At 46.2% G+C, this 20,157-nt stretch overlaps 4 protein-coding genes across 6 annotated transcripts in view; 1 reads left to right on the top strand and 3 right to left on the bottom strand.

Annotated features, from left to right (window-relative positions):
• Positions 1–1,541: 1,541 nt before the first annotated feature.
• SOST (sclerostin) lies at positions 1,542–7,329 on the bottom strand. Of its 2 annotated transcripts, none has more exons than XM_032440915.1 (2): positions 5,097–7,329; positions 1,542–3,410 (listed from the first exon to the last, which is right to left on the bottom strand). In XM_032440915.1, exons 1-2 carry the CDS (start codon positions 5,294–5,296, stop codon positions 2,960–2,962), a joined length of 651 nt encoding a protein of 216 aa, XP_032296806.1. In that variant the 5' UTR covers positions 5,297–7,329; the 3' UTR covers positions 1,542–2,959. The 2 variants fall into 2 exon arrangements, with proteins under 2 accessions (XP_032296806.1, XP_015741040.1); XM_015885554.2 differs by having other exon boundaries at positions 1,542–3,381; positions 5,077–7,328.
• Positions 7,330–10,639: 3,310 nt separating this feature from the next.
• MPP3 (membrane palmitoylated protein 3) overlaps positions 10,640–20,157 on the bottom strand; it is a 34,076-nt gene continuing 24,558 nt past the window's right edge. Inside the window, exons 20-23 of the mRNA XM_032449392.1 lie at positions 18,911–19,091; positions 16,889–17,369; positions 14,093–14,319; positions 10,640–11,900 (exon numbers count right to left, since the gene is read on the bottom strand). The gene's annotated coding sequence lies outside the window, so the exon portion shown is untranslated. The remainder of the gene's footprint in view (positions 11,901–14,092; positions 14,320–16,888; positions 17,370–18,910; positions 19,092–20,157) is intronic.
• DUSP3 (dual specificity phosphatase 3) lies at positions 11,695–17,010 on the bottom strand. Its single transcript, XM_015885768.2, has 3 exons — positions 16,889–17,010; positions 14,093–14,319; positions 11,695–11,900 (listed from the first exon to the last, which is right to left on the bottom strand). Exons 1-3 carry the CDS (start codon positions 17,008–17,010, stop codon positions 11,695–11,697), a joined length of 555 nt encoding a protein of 184 aa, XP_015741254.1.
• Positions 17,120–19,953, top strand: LOC107325173 (ras-related protein Rab-18-B-like). Of its 2 annotated transcripts, none has more exons than XM_015885765.1 (7): positions 17,120–17,231; positions 17,330–17,385; positions 17,693–17,754; positions 18,241–18,313; positions 18,472–18,590; positions 19,091–19,157; positions 19,427–19,953. In XM_015885765.1, exons 1-7 carry the CDS (start codon positions 17,161–17,163, stop codon positions 19,597–19,599), a joined length of 621 nt encoding a protein of 206 aa, XP_015741251.1. In that variant the 5' UTR covers positions 17,120–17,160; the 3' UTR covers positions 19,600–19,953. The 2 variants fall into 2 exon arrangements, with proteins under 2 accessions (XP_015741251.1, XP_015741250.1); XM_015885764.1 differs by having other exon boundaries at positions 19,091–19,169.

Raw genomic sequence — 20,157 nt, 5'->3', positions numbered from 1 at the left:
TGAAAAAAATAATACCCATCCCATTCTAAAAGACGGAGAACATCAGTGTTAAATAGTGGCCACTTTATAGTGAAAGGGAAGGAAATAGATGGGAGGAAGGAAGGAAGGAGAGATTAGAGAATCTAATCCAGATGGAAATAGTGTCAGAGGAGCCACTATGTCCCAAGACGTCTCATAAGGGAAGTGTTTGCACCAAAGAATCTGGTAGCCTGAATGAAGGATGACTTCACTTATTTATTTAGTCAGAGCTGAGCAGGTCGAACTAACCTCATGCCACAAGCATTAAATTGTTGGCAACGTGATAAAGATGCCTGTTCAATTTAGGGGCTTGATAACCACTAAATAAATACACTTTAATTCCTTGGCTGGGAGCACATCTTAAGTTGCCTGGAAGGCAATGGAGAAATAAAAGCTCAACCTGAAGGCTGATGCCAGAAGCTCAGCCCGATGCAGAAGCCTTCAGCAGGGAGATGCAAGAACTTGGGTTTGTGGTTCAGTGAGGAGCTGGGGCTTTCAGTCTGTTCAGATGTACACTACGTTCAATCCAAGCTCAAGCTATGTGTAAAAATGTTCCATATTAATTTAAGACCTGTTTGCTACAGAAAAGTCATTCTGTACTCCCATATACTTTGCTCATTGAGTGCAACAGGTTAATTACAAGTTGATGCCATGTGGCTAAGGCAGTATGTGATTGTTCCTTCTGCTTTTCCACCTTTGTTTCTCAGGGCTGATTTCCTTGGGTGAGGCTGTGGAGCTCTTGCTGAGTCTGGGATGGATGGAGTGAAACTCATTGTAATTATAGAGCCCAATTTCAAGTGGAACCATTGACACCTGGTGGATTTTAGCTGCCTGTGAGGTTATCTTTCACTGAAGATAACAGGTGTGTTTGGGCCTTACAAAAGACCCTTGGGAGTGTGTGTTACTCTGAGTTTGTCCTATGGATGCCATGTGCCCAGGAATGCTTCCTCAGTTCAAGGTTAGCCCATGAAAATGCTGTTTTCAATGTTTTCCTCTGGGTGTGGTATGGATACTTCTGTTTGGGAAGAACTGGGAGTGTATAGATTTGGTATGAAAGGCAAATGGGTTGGAGTGGGACTTTTCCTGATCTGAGAGGCCTTTTCCAACCTTTATGAATCTAATCAGATCTCAATCAAGATTTCTTGATTGAAAGTCGGTGGCATTCTTGTGTTTTTTGATGGGATTATCAGACTGTGAATCAGTGTTATTGGGAGGAGGTGGGGAGCTGAGTCTGCTGAGCTGTTCTTACCCTGGGGAGTAGAAATGAATATGGTGCATTGGGACTCTGAGCTCCGCATCTGCCCAAGATGATGTTTGCATGAGGAGTATCATGCCCAGGGGTGAGAAGCTCCGATATAGAGTAGCCTTAGAGATGTGTCATTTATTAATTGGAAATTAAGGATCTCGGTGCTCTGTATCATAGAAATGCATGCCCCAGGCTGGAGCCGAGCTCCAGTTCTGTATTTCACTGCCTTTACAGCAAACAGCTCCGTACTGCAGCTGAAAATCAATGAGTCTTCCCATAATTAATCATTGTTTCTACTTTATTACCAATGTATTTAAAATTCACAATGACAGACTAACATTTTTTCAAGCAGTATAACTTCTCTACAAGGGAAAACGTTGCATAAATAATTTTTTAGACAAAATAAATACATAATTCACTCTTTGAAACAATAGCTTTTCTCTCTAGATATCTGATCCCACACAAAATAACTGCAGAATCTATAATCAACAAGGCAAATGGCCATCGTTTATATGATCTGTGTTCACCTGATACTAGGCCTAGCACTTCTACAGGATATGTACAGCGTGTGGCTATTTGCTTCCCAGTAATATTCTTTAATGGAAAACACAAACTTTAGTCTGAATGTTGAGAAGTTCAGTACAGTTGCTGTCAAACTGAAGACACTGCACACACCAAAGACTCTTCTAAAGGAATTCATGACTCTCAGTTTAGCAGAGGCCCACTTCTCATGCAGAACCCTCCTCCCAGAACTGGGCTTGCACAGTCTCAGCTCTACAAGGTGTATGGCCACGTAATTCAAAGTCTACAGAATATGTAATGTACATTGAGATATCTAGGTTGATACTAAAGTCAGTTGTGTACTAAGAAATAAGGACTAATCAGTATCTTTTTATGTTAAACCGTGCACACAATTAGCTGTTTATAGGACAAACATCTTGCTTATCTTGCTTGAGAGGAGCATCCATTTAGTAAAACTGCTTCCCTTAGGAGAACTCACTCAACTGGTCCTAAACCAAACCCTTGCTCCTATTTTTTAATAGGATGATTTGGTTGTCAGCTCTCAGTTCTGAACCTGTTGACCCTACAGCATTCTAATTAGAAGTGTGACACAGATTGGTCACGCCTGTGAGAGCACAAATGTCATATTTTGGTTTTCTTTCTTGGAGGAAACCACTGGGGCATGAGGACACCTGGCAGGGGATGTTCACTTCTGGTAGCCTGGCTCCAGCTGAGACCCAGCCCCAACCTCCCCATCCCTAACACCCCCAACCCATTGGGAGTGCAGGGCCTCACCTTGCTTGTCCTGCACCATGGGACTCAGAAAAGGGAAAGGAATGTGGCATTCCTTCTGCATCCAGCAAGCAGAATGACTCCTAACCAGGTGTGATATGTCTGTCACCCTAACCACCTCGCCTCCCTCTCCTTGTACAAACCAGGTGGCCTCATGCTGATCCCCATTGTGTCCCCTCCTTTCAGACTGAATGTAGCTCCCACCAGCTCGCTTTATCTCATTCTCTTATCAGATCATAACCGCTATCATCTGATGGATTTTGACTATGTGAGCCTTAGACCCAGCGTAGCAGAAGGAATTGGAACCGCCTGCAGTCAGACCCTCGTGCTCAGCCTGTGCGTGCCATTGTATATGGTATAAAATATCCAGAGCTGCTGGGCTGCATCACTTGGCACAACCTCCTAATAGGCATTTTCCAGCTCATGCTGGCTCGGTTTGCTGCTCCTGGCTCGGGACAGACGTGACTTCTTGTTCTTCTGTGGCCTGACAGGCTCCTTCCCAAAGTCCTTCAGCTCGGACTGGTTGTGGTATCGAGTGTAGCGCTTGCACTTGCAGGCTGTGACAGCTCGGAATTTGTAAGTCCGAGTCTCACCGTCGGGACACTCCATCTGGATGCGCTGAGTGCGGGTATGAGCTGGGATGCAGCGGTAATCCGGGGAGTTCTGCCTCCACCACTTCCCTCTGCCAATGGAGTTGGGAAGGAGGTGGGATGGGACACACTGCCCCGAGCACACCAGCTCCTTCACAGGCTTCAGGCTGCGGCACGGCCCCTCTGTTATGTAGCGGGTGATGCGCATCTCTCTGCAGCTGAAGTCGGAGACATCTGCAAAGGAGATGGGTGTTAGTGTGTGACTGCTGCCTTCCCATCCACAAGGAGGGGAACTCAGAGCCATCAGCTCTGAGCCCTCAGTGTTGAGAAGGATGTGGAGGTCTTGGAGCAGATCTAGAGGTGGTCATGGGGTTGCTCAGAGGTTGGAGCACCTCTCCTATGGAGTTAGGTTGAGAGTTGAGCTTGTATGGACTGGAGAAGGCTGTGAGGAGACTTCATTGTGGCCTTCTACTACTTAAAGAGGGCTCAAAAAAGATGGAGAGTGACTTTTACATGGTCTGATAGTGTGACAGGACAAGGGGGATTGGTTTTAAACTAAAGAGGGAAGATTTAAATCAGGTGAGAGGAGGAAATTCTTTGCTTAGAGGGTGATGAGACACTGTCACTGCTGCCCAGAGCTGTGGGTGCCCCATCACTGTAGGTGCCCATGGCCATGGATGGGCAGTGGGCTGCCTGAGCTGCTGGGGGGCACCCAGCCCATGGCAAGAACTGGATGAGCTGTAAGGTCTCTTCTAACCCAACCTCACTGCACTTTATTCACCTTGAATGAGGGGTTTGATGTCTCCAAAAACCCTGAGGTTGCTCTAGTTGTGAGACCCTCGAATCACCATGAACAGGTGGATGAATCCACGTCCACCCCCATCACAAGGCAAATCCCACACAGGGCTGTGTTGGTGAGCAGTGAGCTCAGGGAATGCCCAACACCAGGGCTTACTCTATGGGGAGTTCCACTGGCTTCATTTACCATGGGGAAAGCCTTCCCCATTGCTCTGGTTCAACTCTATTGACCTCAGAGGTTCCCTCCAGATTTAAACTCTTCTGCAGAAGGGAAGAGTTTCTTAAATGACCATGAGCTAACATTCCAGGTGGGGGAACACAGTAGTGCTATGGAATTCCCACACTTCAGGCAATAAATACCCTTCACTCCCTCTTTTTCACCCCAAACCCCATTGTATTTCAGTGGGATGGACCCCAATGGACATCAGAGCAGCCAGAGGCTCCAAATGAGGATTTGCAGATGTAACTGAACCAACCTGCCTTGAGTGGGGGATGTGGGGCTGCCCGCAGGAAGCACAGTCCTCCCTTTGGGGGATTTCAGACCCTACAGAACAGCACTTAGAAATATTATTAGTTGTGGTTTTTAAAATATTATCTGATTTTTAACCTCCAGAGGCCCCTTCTGACCCCTGTGATGGGATGCTATGTGCGTTTGACAGCCAAATGTAGGTTTGAAGGACTGAGTTTGCCCTATTTCCAGGGGTACTCCCTCTAAAACTCCTTTGCTCCCTCTGCCTTCCATCCCTCCTCCCAAAGCTGGTGTTTCACATCATTGTGAACATCAGACTTTTGGTTAAAGGCAGTAAACCTACTTCCAAACCTCTGCCAAAGAGGGTTCCCTCCCATTCATTTGGGCATGAATTCCAATTGGAAGTGCTCTGAGTCCTTTTGCCTCCTGCAGTCCAGCTGAAAATCCACTGTCAGCAAAGGACATGGAGCAGCACAGCTCACCCAGCACCACTTCTGCTGGGGGTCTCAGACCCCACCACCCCAATTCCTCCTCAATACCAAGAAATCAGTCTTTAATTCCCTTCCACACCTATCTGACTAGAAAGAAAAAGGTTCTGATAACGCTTAATCTCTTGCACAGTTAGGGTCCCCAAAACAGCAATCTAACATGATTTGTCTTACCATTAGGGTCCGGAGCTTGCTGTATGTGCCTTCCCCCGTGCTTTGCCTGGTTCATCGTGTTGTTGTTGCTGTAAATCTGCTCCATTGGGGTCTCTGTGTTTTCAGTGATCTCAGGGATGATTTCTGTCGCATCGTTTTTGAACACTTGCCACCCTCCAGCCACCCGGGATGCGATTTGGATGAGGACGCAGACAGAGCACACAGCCCAGGAGATCTGCATGGTGACAGCCTATGGGTCAGCTCCTCAGCACCCTGACAGCCTCAGTTCCCAGGCACAGGCAAATCATTCCCCTTTTTTAAATCCTTTTTAGAACCAAGCCAGCCAATGGCTGTCCAAAGTGGGAAGGGCCAGACAGCAACTCATTCATCTCAGCTTTTGTCAGTGTGAAATAGAACGGGTGCGTGGGGGTGGTTTGGTTGACAGGACTCTACAACTTCCACCTAAAAACTCCTCATGTTGTTGGGCTTTTTTGTGTGTCTGGCAGCAGTGTGGATTGAAGGGAGCAGCGTGCACTGCAGCCCCACTTTCTCTTTAGGCTTTGGGGTCTGACATTTGATGTCACAAACGCACCCAAAGAAACAGGGAAGAGCTTCCTTCCTAAATATGAAGTTGCTTTATTTAATAGGAATCAGCTGTCGGGGCAAGCAGACAGATGCTGCTTTCTGAGGTGCTCTCCATCTTCTATTTTTCCTCCCTTCTTTTCAGTGCATGCACTGTGGGATTGCTGCACTCTGCTCCTTCTGCTGATGTTTTGCACAAGGGTTGGGTGCAGCACTTGAGATTATTTTAAACACAAGAACGTGGGCAGGCTGGTTCCTATGCATGATGCAACTAAGAAAAGGAGAGAGCTGATGCCCTTATGCCCAGCTATGCCTAAGTGTTATTAATGCATCACGTTCCAAAATCCCATTTATGCTATTCTTTTTCCTTGTGATGATAATGGGGACAGTTGGGTGATTTCTGCATCTCAAGGCCACAAATATTTCTATGGTGTTTACAGATGCTGTCAGGCTAAATACACCAATCACGAAGAGCCCTTCAGTGAGATCAGACCCTGTGCTGAGCTCATTGCAGCTACTGAAAGCAAATGTGCACTCAGAGCAGCGAAGGACACTTGTGTTTATTCCTGCAATGTCTGTCGCATCCATCCCCGTGTATGTAGAAGAGATTCCAAAGTGATTCACTGAGCTTCAGCAATTTGAGAGATTACTTGGAATGTCAATAACAGCCTCTGAGTTCTCCTCTGCCTCTGTGAGGGGTGGGAGCAGTCGGGGCTGTCTGGTTTTCCCCTTGTTCCTGTAGGGAACTCGTTACCTAAGGCTTGCATTCCATTCCAGCCATTCCCCTGCCCTGGCATAGAAAACAGGTGTCACCAAACGTGAAGCGGAGATGTGCTCTCCCATGGGGGTGACCCTGATGATAAATAATCCATCCGAACAGCGGTGATGACCTGAGGGCATTTCACCTCTTTGCCCTTCCACACCTCCAGACACGCACAGCGGAGGCGTTTGTGTGCTGAGCTGGAGGAGCTTCAGCCTCACTGCTCCGTGCAATGGGCTGCAGCAGCAGGGCTGCATTTCTTCCATTAATGACAACTCTTCTACCCAAAGCAAAGTTAATGATGCTCTCACAGACATCAGAAACCCAAATTCTGAGGCATTGCAAAGGTTATTCTGACCGTCATTTTTCTCAGTTCCAAATAATGCTTTTGGTTCTCAGATGCACCAGCAAGTGATGTTGTGTTGGAGCACCATAGGAGCACCCACTGAGGGAAAATGTATTCTGAAGAAGAGACAGACACCAGCTTGGAAATCATGCAGGCTTTCTAGCTCTTGGTTTGATCTTCCTTTGAAAACAAGTTGGGCTACGTTGCTTAATGAGTTATGCTTGAAATTGTATGTGACGACCTCTTGAGCTCCACTTGTGAGTCTTACAATGGAGCCGTGTGATTTCTTTTGTTTCTTTAATTGTTTTAGAAGTAAGGATGATGGGAACCAAACTGTCGGTGTGTTTTGTCAGACAGGAACCCCCACCAGTATCCAGCACAGAGACCTTCTCCAAAGTGACTTAGGACAGCACGTGGCACAACAGAATGCAGCCAAGGGATGAATGGGAGAGTCCATCAACAATTAGCCCTGATATCTGCTCCTCAGGGGAAGATCTTCACAGAGAGAGTGGTGAGGTGCTGAAACAGCTTCCCAGAGAGGCTGTGGATGCCCCCCCATTCCTGGGGGTGTCCAAGGCCAGGTTGGATGGGGCCCTGGGTAACTTGGGCTGGTATTAAATGTGGAGGTTGGTGGCCCTGCCTGTGGTGAGGGGTTGGAACTTGATGTTCCTTGGGGTCCCCTCCAACCTAAGTCATTCTATGATACTTACCCTATTCAAATACGTTCAGAATGGCTTATCTTTGCCTATCAAAGCTCAGTTTGTATTAATTTCTGCACAGAGTGTATTTCCAAAAGGGCATTCATGGCAATGTATTGTCAGAAAAAGATGTAAGGTTTTTCTTAAGGTTTCTCTAAGCACTTGAATGATGCCCCCTCTTAACTACCTGAACCTTTATCCCGCTGGGAGAAGCAGCAAGGAAAACTCTGAAGGTGAAAATGAGAAGCTGCACTTCGCCTCTGGCACAAAACCTCAGTGAGGGCAGCCTGACAGCAGCAAGAAAAGAATCCCAGGGACGTTCAGATTCCTTAACTACAAACACATTCTTCCATGTCCTGTAGCTGCTTGTCTGCTCACAGCACAGCAAGCAGGAACGGTTCAGGCTGCAGCCCCCCAGGAACAATTGATTTTTGCTCTGTTAAGGAAGCACAAAAGGAAAAAAAAAACATCAAATGTTTGTGATTTCTACCAAGGGACACTTTGAGAGTGCGCTGAGTTTGGGTTTGCTATAATGAGAGCTGAAAAAATACCCCCTTGGCCTTGCTAAGGATCAGGACTGTGCTTCTGTGCTTCCAGAACATGACTGGGGTGCAGGTAGAGGGTGTAAATTGGCATTGTGTCCTCATCCTGAATCCCTGGCTGCTGTTTTCTGGGCTCTGGACTTTGTGTCTTGTTGTCACTCTGCCCTTTGAAGGCATCTGCATAATCCAGTTCTTGCAGTCAGCTCTGGCATGTGTCACTTCTGGTGCGTAGCAGATCCCTCCCTGGACCAAGGGGGGATGCTCTGTGGGGCATCCAGACCCTCAGGGACGTGCACAACCTGAGCTCAATGAGATTTGGTCCATGATGTAAAATGCTGCCCCAGGAATTTACTTTCTGAAGGACTTCCTTGCTTCCCAAGCAGTCCTCTCCCCAAATTGCTGCTGAGCCACCCATGCTCAAACCCTCCTCTCTCCCAGGGATCCTGCAGAGCCATTTTACTCCTTCTGCACCCACCAGCCCCAATGCTACAGCATGGACTCCTCTAAGTCATCAAGTGCAAATGGAGCCGTATTGTTTTCCCAGCAGAGATCAGCAAATGTGCTGCTGAATGGTTCTGCCTGCTTGCCTTGCTGGTGCCAAGATATCAGATCCACATAACAGCTTTGGTCAGGGATAGAATGAGGACTGCTGAGTGGGGAACGATGAGCCTACAGCTCCATCTGGTGAGTCAGCTGGCCAGCTACCTTGGCATGGAATTAAAATACAGAGAAGGAAAAAAAAAAAGCAACAAAAACTAACCCAAAAGCCCTCGGCTGAATTACTCCCCCAACTTCCACTTACAGGGCTTGTTTCCAAAACAAAAGTAATGAATATGTTGTCCAAAGAATAAAAACTGGAATATAATCATTGTCCATTCAAAAGTTACATGCAGCAACTAAACACAACCAGCTCTGTAAGGCAGCAGCTCAGCCACCAGCTTAATGTCAGGTCAATGCCATCAAACATTCCCACAACTCTCTCAGTTCCCATATATACATGCAGGTATATTTACCACTATTTACATTTAAAAAGGAGGTTTTGAGCTCCAGGTATACAAGATTGTGTCGGATCAAAAGCAGGGGCTGTGAGAAGGGAGCTGGTATCAATGCTAGTTTAACCTTCATATCATGTCTAGATGTCAACAGTAGTTTCAGAATGGTGTTGTAGACCTCCAAATCCAACTCCTAATGAAAAAGCAACAGCAAACGCATTGGGTTCTGCATTATAATGTCACACATGGGATGCATTTGCTGTATGAGGAATAATAACACTCATTCTCACCTGCAAGCCCCTTGGATGCTCCTCAGGGCTATGACCAAAGCCAACCACTGCTTCCAGTTAGTTCTGCGTGACAGAAGTGGGAATGCTTTGCTGAGGAACACTGCTAATATGTCGTGTGCTGTTCTTGCCTTGCTCAGCAGGAGGAGGATGGGTTGGATGTGAGTGGTGGTCCAGCTCAAGGAGCACACACAGACTGCGCTTCGATCTGTGTCCTGGCACTGGGAGGTAAGCCAGATATACACATCTTTAGGAGGAAATTGTGCCCAATATGAGCTTAAAGGGAATTACAACACAACGTGTTACAGCTGCCAGTCTGGCCTTTGGGTGTTGTTAACTCTGATTTTGAAACAACTTTGCTAAGTGCGTCCAATTGCAATGCCCTCTTGGAAAGCACTGAGTATTATCATAGAATCATGATGGCCTGGGTTGCAAAGGCCCACAGTACTCATCCAGTTTCAACCCCCTGCTATGTGCAGGGTTGCCAACCACCAGCCCAGGCTGCCCAGAGCCACATCCAGCCTGGCCTTGAATTACTTACAGCTCAGAAGAGCCCATTAGACACAAACCTGTCATTGCCAACAGTGCAAAGGATGAGGATGGCGCTCAGAAAACACCATTTTTGCTTTGGATGGAAATTCTGAGTCAGAAAATTCCCCTGGGTGCTCATGGCTGGGAGATGCAGCTCAGCAGGAGCTATAAGACAGCTTCATTTTTGCATATATCATCATTTCAGAAGGATGATCATCTATCTGAACATCCTTTGTTCCCTGCTGTAAGATAAGAGCTCCTCTCCCCCTCTCCTCCCAACTCTGAGCACGAAAAACCCAAACTGCTGCATCTCTTCCACTGTGCTGGATTTGACATGGCAGCTACCTTTGTTCTATGATAGATATGGATTTTACAGTCCCTGCTTAGCCTCAAATACTGCTAAAATAACATCCTTTCTGAGTCATCTATCAGTTCCTTACCACAGGACCTATTGTTTCAGTGCTTTAAAGCAATTGGTAACGGCGTCTTCTTTATTCCCCTCCACCCTCATGTTACAAAATGTTTGTTCAATAAGCTTAACCATGTCTGTCCTATGATTTTTTTTTACAGCGAGATGAATACACAAACTGGCTTTGGATTATTCATACAAATGCTTCCAGTTAAATCAGCATTAGGATATGAAATCTAGACCTGCATTAAAGCACAGCTAAAAAAGGGAACACAAACCTCTCAGGGTTCTGGTAGCTCATTCTGAGGCTGCAGAGGGAGATCCTTTGCATTAACAGCACTGCAGTAACTGACAGGGACACACAGACCCACTGGAGCATCCTGTAATCAATGCTCCCTCTCCCATCATTGCAATGACTCATCTCATCTGCACGTCCAGCAGAATCAAGGTATGATTTATTTTAACAGAAAGGAAATGCTTCCTGTTCCAGGTGGCACGTAACGACGTCTGTTTTCTATTGAACGGAGCCATGCAAATAATTCAAGTCCGAGTGTACCAACAAAACGCTCTGTAAGCACATCTGCTGTACTACGATGCTGGGAGGAATCTGTAGATATGATTTGGCCATTCTATATTAATAAACAGCAGGACAGGGGGGCTGTGGTTCAATACAAACCTCAGAAGCCATTCCATTCTGATACTTGATCATACACCCAGTTCAAGCACTCCTAAGTACAGCCATTCTTCTTCCCTTGCTGGAGTTCATTTCTCAACACTCACTCCACGTTTTCTTTAGAGTGTGAGTTTATAATCAAAAATAAACTATAATATCAGACCGTTTCACGTCGATCACTACAGCAAGTGGTACAAATAGTCTTGGAAATACAGTGTGCATCAAGGTCAGGCTCTGAATGGCTTTACTACCACACACTGTGTATTGCATATATCCACACTGAACACAACACTGCATACTTCTTCTTATAAGAGTGCATCTGTGTATTTGCATATATGCTGCTCCATTCCTTGAAGCTCCTACACTCAAACTCCAGGCACCTGCGTGCATGAAAAAGAAGCTTTAGTAAACACGTTATTTCAATGAAGAGTGAGAGATGTATGGGGGCACTCGGCAAACAGTGCTCTGGTGGAATCAAATACAAAGCTTGAATGAAGCAATGCGATGTCAATGCAAAGCATGTTATAAAGCCTGCAAAGGGGGCTCTGTAATATGTGTGAGCAGCTGTTCTCACCGCAGTGACCCCTCTAAAGACACCTCTTTATTGCAACAACTCCAACAAGCGACACACACACAACGTTGTGCCATCTCGAAAGCCAAACCCAACAGGTTGAGAAAGATCCTTTCACTAGACAGGAGCAGGAATTCTGTCTCCCTCAGACGTGACTTAGCTTGGCGGTATGGGGTTAGGAATCTAAAGCACTTAATGCATCCTCTGATGGTTTGAGAAACACCCATGAATACTACTGGCGTTCTATTTCAGGGCTTCACTTTGCCTTCCTTCACTAACTGCTCGTTTAGCTGACAAAGCTGCCTTAGAAAGCCATCATTGGGGCCAATCTCTCTCTTTTGGCGGACAGTGACCAAAGCAGACTTGACATCCATGTTCTGGCGAAGCATGAGGTAGGCGATGACCAGCGTAGGAGAACGGCTGTAGCCCTCACGGCAATGCACAAACACTTGTCCTGTAGGAAAAACAGGTTAGAACAGTTGGGTTATAATGGAACATATGATGGAAATGCAGCATGAAACAAAGCACAACAATCAGTCCTTCAGTACTTGAAACTGGGAATTCTGATGGAGATACGTCTAACTTGATGCTGTCATTCTGTCATTGTGGATTATGCAGAATAAATAGTTCTACATTGCTGCTGTGTTATAGAGGCTGGCCTGCACCTATCTATACTTCTACAATCTCTATTTGAGAATGTCCTGTACTCAAGGATGACCAGGTACCAACCAGCACAAATCGATGAGGCACTGTTTAAAACAGATGCTGTTTGTTATGTACCGTATCTCTTCAAAGACACCCACCTTTCTGTCTGCATTGCTGTCAGTTCCCATGATAACTCCGTGCTGGATCATACCTGGCTGCTTGTCTGGCTCTTTATGAATCACACTAACACTCAAGTAAAAGAAACCACTAATTATGCAGTAACAAGAAGCAGAACTACCTTAGGGCAGCACCAATGAAAAGCTTCCAGCTGATTAGGGAAATGATTCCCATGTTTACTGGAAAAATGCTGACAGTTGGCATCCAACAATAATTAAACAGGCTGCTGCTCCCCCTGAGAGACCTAACTCATTTTTATTGCTTCTCAGCTGCTTCCTCTTTGCCCTGCTTTTCCAGACACAAAATACAACCCCAGGCTTCCCCTCCAGAGCAAATTCTTTCCCGAGACCACAGAACAGATGAACCACACATAGACTTGCTGAGGCCACGGAAGCATGTTACCATATTTGCCTCGAGCTGCATATTCTGCTCAGCTCGAGGCAAACCTCTAATCAGAAGTGAGTTGGACAGCTAAAAACAATTAATTCTTTACATTTCCTGACAGCCTGCAGCCATGAATTAGCAGGATTCAAAGATTCTTAAGCATGTAGAAGAGAACTGACTTCCTCTCTACGGTCAGAAGCAAAAGGGTTTCTGGCTTTCCTCTGTGAAAAGCAGTGAGACTCCTGGGCTGCCCCAGGTAAAGCAGCCTTGCCTTCTCTTTGCTCCCCTCCAGAACCTCATGCAACAAAGCTAAAATGAAACTGCAGGAGAGCACAGTTCTGCATCCCTCATCAATTTGCTTTTGCTCTACACTGTCCAAAACCCCCTATTGTATTTAAGTAGGGAGTTAAACTTAAACCTGGCTCCACCATCACCCAGCTACAAAGTTCTCTTGTTTACCACGGTTGGAAAACAGCAGTGGTCATGGGAGGCAATATTTAGACTGGAAGAATGACACAGGAGAATTGCTGCTATCAATTCTGATCAGATTAGCTGAAGTTGGTGGGCACAGACACAGCACAGCTGGAGTTGCTAAACACTTCTTCCAACTGCAGCCTGTATCATAGAACTAATTGCTGTCATTTAACTTCTCATGTTTTACCAAAACAAAGGTTAAAAGGCCTTTATTTCTGGTAAGAGAACATCACAAATCCAGCTCCTCTTTCACCCACTTGAGGGAAAGAACAACTGGAACTGTGGGAGTTCTCATTCCTCTTTGTTCACATTTAGTCACGAAGCAAGAAAGAAATGAAGCCTATGTAGAAATGAGTGGTATGCTGCAATAGTCAGAGCTGAAGCACTGTCTGGCCCACTGCACTATGCCCTAGGATTTCTGCTCTGTGGAAATACTGTATGGAAATGTGGCAACCAACAGCATTTCACATATCATCTCCAACCTCCCTGGAATCCCAGGGCCTAATGTAATTGTCACATACAATAAGATCATAGAGGCAGTCTCTATCCTTACCGTATATTTAGAAAGTAAACATACAGCAAGTTCAGCAATGCATTACCTGGCATCATTATTGCCTTTCAACTACTTTTAGATCCTGTATTCACTTTCTGGGCTTTTCTAAGGAATAATAAGGACATGTCTTGCCAGCCAGCCACTACTTCAGGATGCAGCTGCTGTTTCACTATGCAAAGTCATCCCTAAAATGACAGCCTTCCCCTTAACATACACTGGAGGTCCACATACACAGAGAGATGACTAAGAAGTTTAATTGAGTATTCAGGTATCTTTGATGCCAAGACTTGATCCGAATCACCGGCTTCCCTGTCCAGCTGAAAATCTGAGCAAAGAACCATTTTAAGCAGTGAAATAAAGAGCTAAAGCAGCGTACAGAAAATAAGGCAGAAAGACATTTCAGTTTGCCTTACCATCCTTCTGGGAAAGTGCTTTCTCAATAAAATCAGCTGCCTCCTCAAAATATCGACTGAGGTTAAACTCCTGCGTATCGTTAGCTTTAATGCCATGGTATGTGATGCCTGTGCCTTCATAGAATTCTGCATTAGTGTTCACATGCATGAATGACTTCCCCTCTGCTGCATTCAGAACATGGGTTATCCCCAGGCGCTGCAGCTTCATTATGTTCTTGGCTATGAACCTGCGTGATAAAAAGTGTCAAGAAAACGATTAGAACTCGGTGTCTCAGCATTGATGATGTCCCCAAAAGCTACTGATAACCAAAAGCTTTCATTTTTCCACTCAGGGATGCTAAATATACTCAAATTAGCTAAAGATTTGACAAGCAGAAATATTTAGGGCTTTGGTCACTACTTGTGTGTCAGAGAATGTTCCTTTCCTGGCTGACAGCTGAACAGAGAACACTGGGCTTCAATCCTCCACTCCCTACTATGGCACTTCTAACCCAGACCATTCAATTCTGACCATACTAAGAAAATACAGGGGATAACAGAAACGCTATGATTAACCATAACCATAATTAACCATATGTTAATTTAAGAACCAGTTACAAACAGCCTCTGCTGGAAGCCACCAATGCTGCTTCTCAGAAGCATTTTGAAACACAGAAAGTAAGATATATGTTATCACACTATATGGTTGCATGGGATGGTTATCACCCAATTCAAGGCTATGTGAACATGTAGAGCAGAGCATTCCTTTTCTCCCAATGATCGTTCACCCCTTAAGTTATCCTTATGCACGAATCCTTATGCATGAGTGAAGTTTCTCCATCTCCTCTCGGTGCCAAACAACTGCGGCAAGGGGCCAAGCATTTGTAAAGACTTCATTACCCAAACAAATGTTGACAGATCTTTTCCATCTGGCAGGACATCATCTGTGCCAGGGGACAAGTGTCAGTGCCCAGGGAATTCTGCTTGCAATGCAGGAGTAAATACTACAGAGCAAGGCCAAAACACCATCACCCATCACCCTATCATGTGTTAATGCACCTGTGAGTCCCTCTGCTTAATGCAGTGAGCACATGGCACAAGGAGCAATGCATATCTGATTGTGGTTGGGATCAATGTGAACCTGCTTTGCATCCACTCACCCAAGCAAATAAACCACATCTATAATATGGAGCAAGAACTGCCCGACAGGACAGTTTTCTACTGTTATGTTCTCACTAAATTGCTCCTTTACCACTCAATTTAATGTTAATTTGGGGAGAATGCCTTTCAGATTCCTTACTGCACTTTGAGCCCCAAGAATTGCTTTGTGGGTTGACCATACACATTTAAACAGCCAGAAAACCCAGCTATGTGCTCTGCAAGCCTGGTGAAGATGCATTCTGTCCAGCTGTTCCGCTCATTGACTACAAGGTTACACTCAACTGCATCCTGATTTTGGCAGTGATAGGAAATTATTTGTACTTCTGATATCATCTGAATTGTCTGCTTGAAAAACACACTTGTGTGAACGAATCTAATAGTTCTTGTTTTAGCGATGTTACACTTTGACTCATCTTCAGAACTCTTTGATCGCTATGGAAGTTTACAACCTGTCTGCTGTGCTACACAAAAGCTCTGTCATTTCACCTCTGTGTCTGCATTACTGATACCTTCCATGGGAGACGTGGCACTTGATAGACAAATTGCCATCCCACGCTGTGACCCCATTCAGTCTCACCCTCCTGAATGTCTCAGCACTGTTACTTTTACCCAAGGATGAGTCGTTCGTAGGTAAAACTCTTTGTGGATGTCATTACTCCATATATTCTCTGATATCAAATCCCTGCCCTTGGTAGCTGTGGGAAAGGCCTCACATTGCAGGCAGTGCTTGATCCCTCCAAGCCAGAGCGTGGAGGTTTGTCAGAGCAAACAACTGCATCGCCTTATTCTCCTGCTCCCCCCCCCATACAGCAGCTCCACAGAGATCCTAATGTTTGTGCAGTGAAGGCTGAAATGGAGACGTGAGCTGAGCACAGAGCTGACACGAGCAGATGCTGGAGCAGAATGGGATACAGGAATGCACTGCAGACACAAGGCCTGAGCAGCTCTGTGTGCACAACAGCTACTGCTGCCCTGTCATCTCAACCCTTGGATATCTGTGGGCAAGGATAGGAAGGAAAAGGGGAATCACAGAACTGCAAGGGTTGGAAGGGACCTTCACTGAGTCCAACTCCCTGTACAAACAGCCCCCTACATCAGGCTGCACAGGTTGGCATCCATATGGGGCTGGAATATCTCTGTAAAAGGATACCCCACCATCTCATTCCAGGGCTCCATCACCCTCACCATGAAATTCTTTTGCATGTTGGTGCAGATCTTCCCATGCTCCAGTTTGTGCCCATTTCCCCTTGTCCTGTCTATAGAGACCGCTGATAAGAGGCTGGCCATATCCTTTTGCCTCCCACACTTTACAAACACCAATAAACCCCCCAATATTAGAAGGACTTAGAAGAAATCAGGAACTTCAAACCCAGCACGGGACGGACGTGTCTCACTCCTGAACTCTGAGTTGCACTTCAACCCCTCCACCCTCAGCCGGGTTCTGCAGCAGGTACCATTTATGGGCAGCACCCGCTGGGTGCCATAGGAGCCCGTATAGCGCCGTGCTCTGGCCCTATAGCTTGCCAAGCCCTGCCGGTCCCCGTAGCTCCCTAGGGAGGCTGGGGGTGCCCTGGGGGCAGCCGGGGGGCCCCTCCCATTGCTCGCAGCCCCTCGTGGGCCGCCCACCTCGGCCCGGCCCCAGCCCGGCGCACTCACGCGTTCCCCACGTGGATGCGCGGCACCACCTCGTTGCTGTGAGCGCTGGGCAGGCTGTAACAACCGCTGCCGTTCGCCAGGAGATCGTTCAGCTCCTCTACCGAGATCCTGTAATCGGACATGGCCAGGCCAAGCCGTATGTACGGCCCCGTTAGCTCCGCTGATCGGTTCCGCCCCGTTCCGCCCCGCCCGGTACCGCCCGATCGAGGGGAGGAGTTGGAGTAGCTGCTCCGCCGGAGCGGACCGACAGCGGGCACTGTGCGGGTACCGGGATGAACATGGACGGGAACGGCATCACTGTGAAGCTGATCCTGATCGGAGACAGCGCCGTAGGGAAGTCCAGGTGGGGCCGGACCGGGTCGGGTTGGGTTAGGTCGATGTTGGACTTGCAGCTCCTCGCTGTGTATCTCAATGCTGAGTGCCGGTGTTGTGTTCCTGCAGCCTCCTGCTGAGGTTCGCTGAGGGTTCCTTCGAGCCGAACCTGAAACCGACCATATGTGAGCCGAGATTGGGGGGGGGGGATGTGAGGGAATGGGGGCTATGGGGTTTTGGGGTGATATTGGGTGTGATATAGGGTCAGTGGGGGGACAGGGAGTGCTATGAGGGTACATTGGGTGTATGGGGATGGGGAGTGCTGGGAGGGTATAGGGTGCTGTGGGGATAGGGAGTGCTATGAAGGGACACTGGGTGCGAGGGGATGGGGGCTTGTGAGGAGCCATCCCATGGGGGGATGGCAGTGAGGAGCTGCAGACACCCCTCTTCTTCCACATCCCACAGCCTTCCCTATCTTATTTTGCATCTTAGGTGTTGATTTTAAAGTGAAGAAGATGGTGGTGAATGGCCACACGGTGCAGCTTGCAATATGGGTACGTTTGATATAGAGGTCTCCTATAGGGGCTGTACTGTGTGTGTTGGCTGTGTTCTGAGCAGAGCCTTGCTGGGGGCAATAGGAAACCTCATAACCACACAGGGATGTGCCTCTTTGCTGTGGAATGGAAACCTCTGCAGGTTGTGTAGCTGGTAAAAGGTGCTTTACAGCAATAACAACCATTGGGAGAGGCTGCTGATGAGCTGGAAGGGAAAACTGGTGCTTGGAGAGTGTTAAATAAAGGCTTCGATGCATGTACCAAGCATCAAAGTAAAGGAGAGGCTTTGACTTTAGTATCTGTGTGCTCATGGATACACTGGAGTATAACCTGCTTAGTAAGCATAACCTGAACTAAGTTGCCTCTTTATTGTTTGTGGGTTTGAGTATTCGGGACATAACTTAGCAATCATTGAATAAAACTTGTTTTTCTTCTTGTTTTTTTTTTTTGCTGCTTGTGTGTGTTTCCTTTTCTTTTTCCCCTTAGGACACAGCGGGCCAAGAGCGCTTTAGGACCCTGAATCCCAGTTATTACCGAGGAACTCAAGGGATTGTTTTAGGTAGGAGGAGTATGGGAGGGAGATGGGGCTGTAGGAAGCTTGGTCTTCCAATCTAATAATACAAGGCCTTGCAAAAGGGGACTGAAGGAATGACTGGCCTCAGAGCCACAATGCAGACCAAGACTGCAGCTCCTAAGCTCCTTTTCTTCCTTTACCAGTGTATGATGTTACAAGGAAAGACACTTTCACAGGCCTAGAGAGCTGGCTGAAGGAGCTGGAAATATATACCACCAATAGCAACACTGTGAAGATGTTAGTTGGCAATAAGACTGATAAGGTCAGTTGAGAAATGCATTGCCTTACACTCCTCTGCAGATGACTCAATCATGAGACAGTATTAATGTGAAATGAGCTTTGAAACGATCGCATTTCTTGTGTGAGGAGGTGATAGGCTCTGGATCTCAGGCTGGGCAGGCTCCTTTTGCTGCCTCACTTGAGAAGGAGAGATGTAATTAATGAGAGAGATCCTATTAAGGGCAAACAGTGAGAGTAGGCAATTGAAATTCTTAGTGTATCTGCATTGAGTAGTTCATGCTGATTCAGTGTTGCTGCTCTTTAGCTTAACACTCCATTGGCTCTGCCTAACACCAATACTACCTTAATGCTTTTAAGCTGACTGTAGAGTGAGGGATATCCAGCTGCTGGCTGCTATGGGGTTTTATAGACTTTTTCTTTCTTTCCAGCAAAACTTCACTTCCACAGTGCTGCTTTTCCAGGGACTTCCTTAAACTTGCCAATATAGCTCAATTGAGTCGTGTTCTTCATTCATCTCTGCAGCCTGATCGGGAAGTAGAGAGAAAAGAGGGACTTCAGTTTGCTAAGAAACGCTCACTGCTGTTTATAGGTATGTATATAGGTATGTATATAGGTATGTATATAGGTATGTAACCGTGCCAGAAACATGTATGTTCATGGATTGCTCATGTGTTGTTCTCTAATCCAAAGTGCTTTTCTTTCTGATAGTGAGATTCCTTCATACATTTTCTATATTGAGATTTTCTATATTTTTTAAGGTCATTTTGCTAAACTCACAGTCTTAGAGACTGGAGTTCTTGCAAATAAGATGAAGCCTTTGATTTTTTTTCTTCCCCCCTTTTTTCTCTCTGCCCACAGAGACCAGTGCCAAAACACAGGATGGAGTCCAACATGCCTTTGAGGAACTAGTGATAAAGATCCTGCAGACACCAAATCTTTTGGATAAAAGCACAGAGAAGAAGGGAGTCCAGCTAAAGGAACCACCGCAGCAAGAGAAAAGCACATGCACTGCATACTGCCCACTTTCTTAAGCCTGCAGGTGCCAGTTCTGCCCAAACTGAGTGCAGTTCAGAAGAATATACTGAGGGATTTGGGGAGCTGCTCCGTGCCTTATTTGACCTGCCACAATGGGGTAGATTTGATATCAAACTGATTAACAAAATACTCTTCTATTCATTAACAAAGTACGGTATCTCTCTGTAACACACAGCTGATATCTCCAGGTATCAACGTAATGCTTTTTCTGATAACTCAGATTTGTTACTAGTAAATCATACTACTTATATAGTATGCTTTTGACATTTGACAAAGAATTTGGCTGTTTCCATCTGTGAAAATCATGCAGGAGAAATTGTCACAATAAAGTGCCTTCAATTGGGTTTTTACATCTGTTTGTCTTTGTCTTGCAATGGGTCCCATTTGACCTCTGCTGCAATCAGTCTGAGGAAGGTGATGACAGATTCTATTGATGGCTTCATCAGTGGAAACATCTGCTCAAAGCCAGCTGAAGGAGTTCTTATACCCACATCCTTGTTTGTCTTTAAAACACCCCTGTGAAATAATGTTCATTCATATCCACTTCTAAGAGC

This window comes from Coturnix japonica, chromosome 27 (genome assembly GCF_001577835.2).
Source record: "Coturnix japonica isolate 7356 chromosome 27, Coturnix japonica 2.1, whole genome shotgun sequence".
NCBI classification, from domain to species: Eukaryota; Metazoa; Chordata; class Aves; order Galliformes; family Phasianidae; genus Coturnix; species Coturnix japonica.
This window is presented reverse-complemented; position numbering and strand designations above follow the sequence as displayed.

Excerpts from the sequence above, each read along its gene's own strand:
- DUSP3 (XM_015885768.2), bottom strand. The coding sequence starts at position 17,010 with ATGTCCGATTACAGGATCTCGGTAGAGGAGCTGAACGATCTCCTGGCG. Across the intron at positions 14,320-16,888 it reads CGCATCCACGTGGGGAACGC|GTTCATAGCCAAGAACATAA; the intron begins GTGAGTGCGCCG and ends TTTATCACGCAG. Across the intron at positions 11,901-14,092 it reads AGCACTTTCCCAGAAGGATG|GACAAGTGTTTGTGCATTGC; the intron begins GTAAGGCAAACT and ends TTTTTCCTACAG.
- LOC107325173 (XM_015885764.1), top strand. The coding sequence starts at position 17,161 with ATGAACATGGACGGGAACGGCATCACTGTGAAGCTGATCCTGATCGGA. Across the intron at positions 17,232-17,329 it reads AGCGCCGTAGGGAAGTCCAG|CCTCCTGCTGAGGTTCGCTG; the intron begins GTGGGGCCGGAC and ends GTGTTCCTGCAG. Across the intron at positions 17,386-17,692 it reads GAACCTGAAACCGACCATAT|GTGTTGATTTTAAAGTGAAG; the intron begins GTGAGCCGAGAT and ends TTTGCATCTTAG.
- SOST (XM_032440915.1), bottom strand. The coding sequence starts at position 5,296 with ATGCAGATCTCCTGGGCTGTGTGCTCTGTCTGCGTCCTCATCCAAATC. Across the intron at positions 3,411-5,096 it reads CACGGGGGAAGGCACATACA|TCACACACTAACACCCATCT; the intron begins GCAAGCTCCGGA and ends GGAAGGCAGCAG.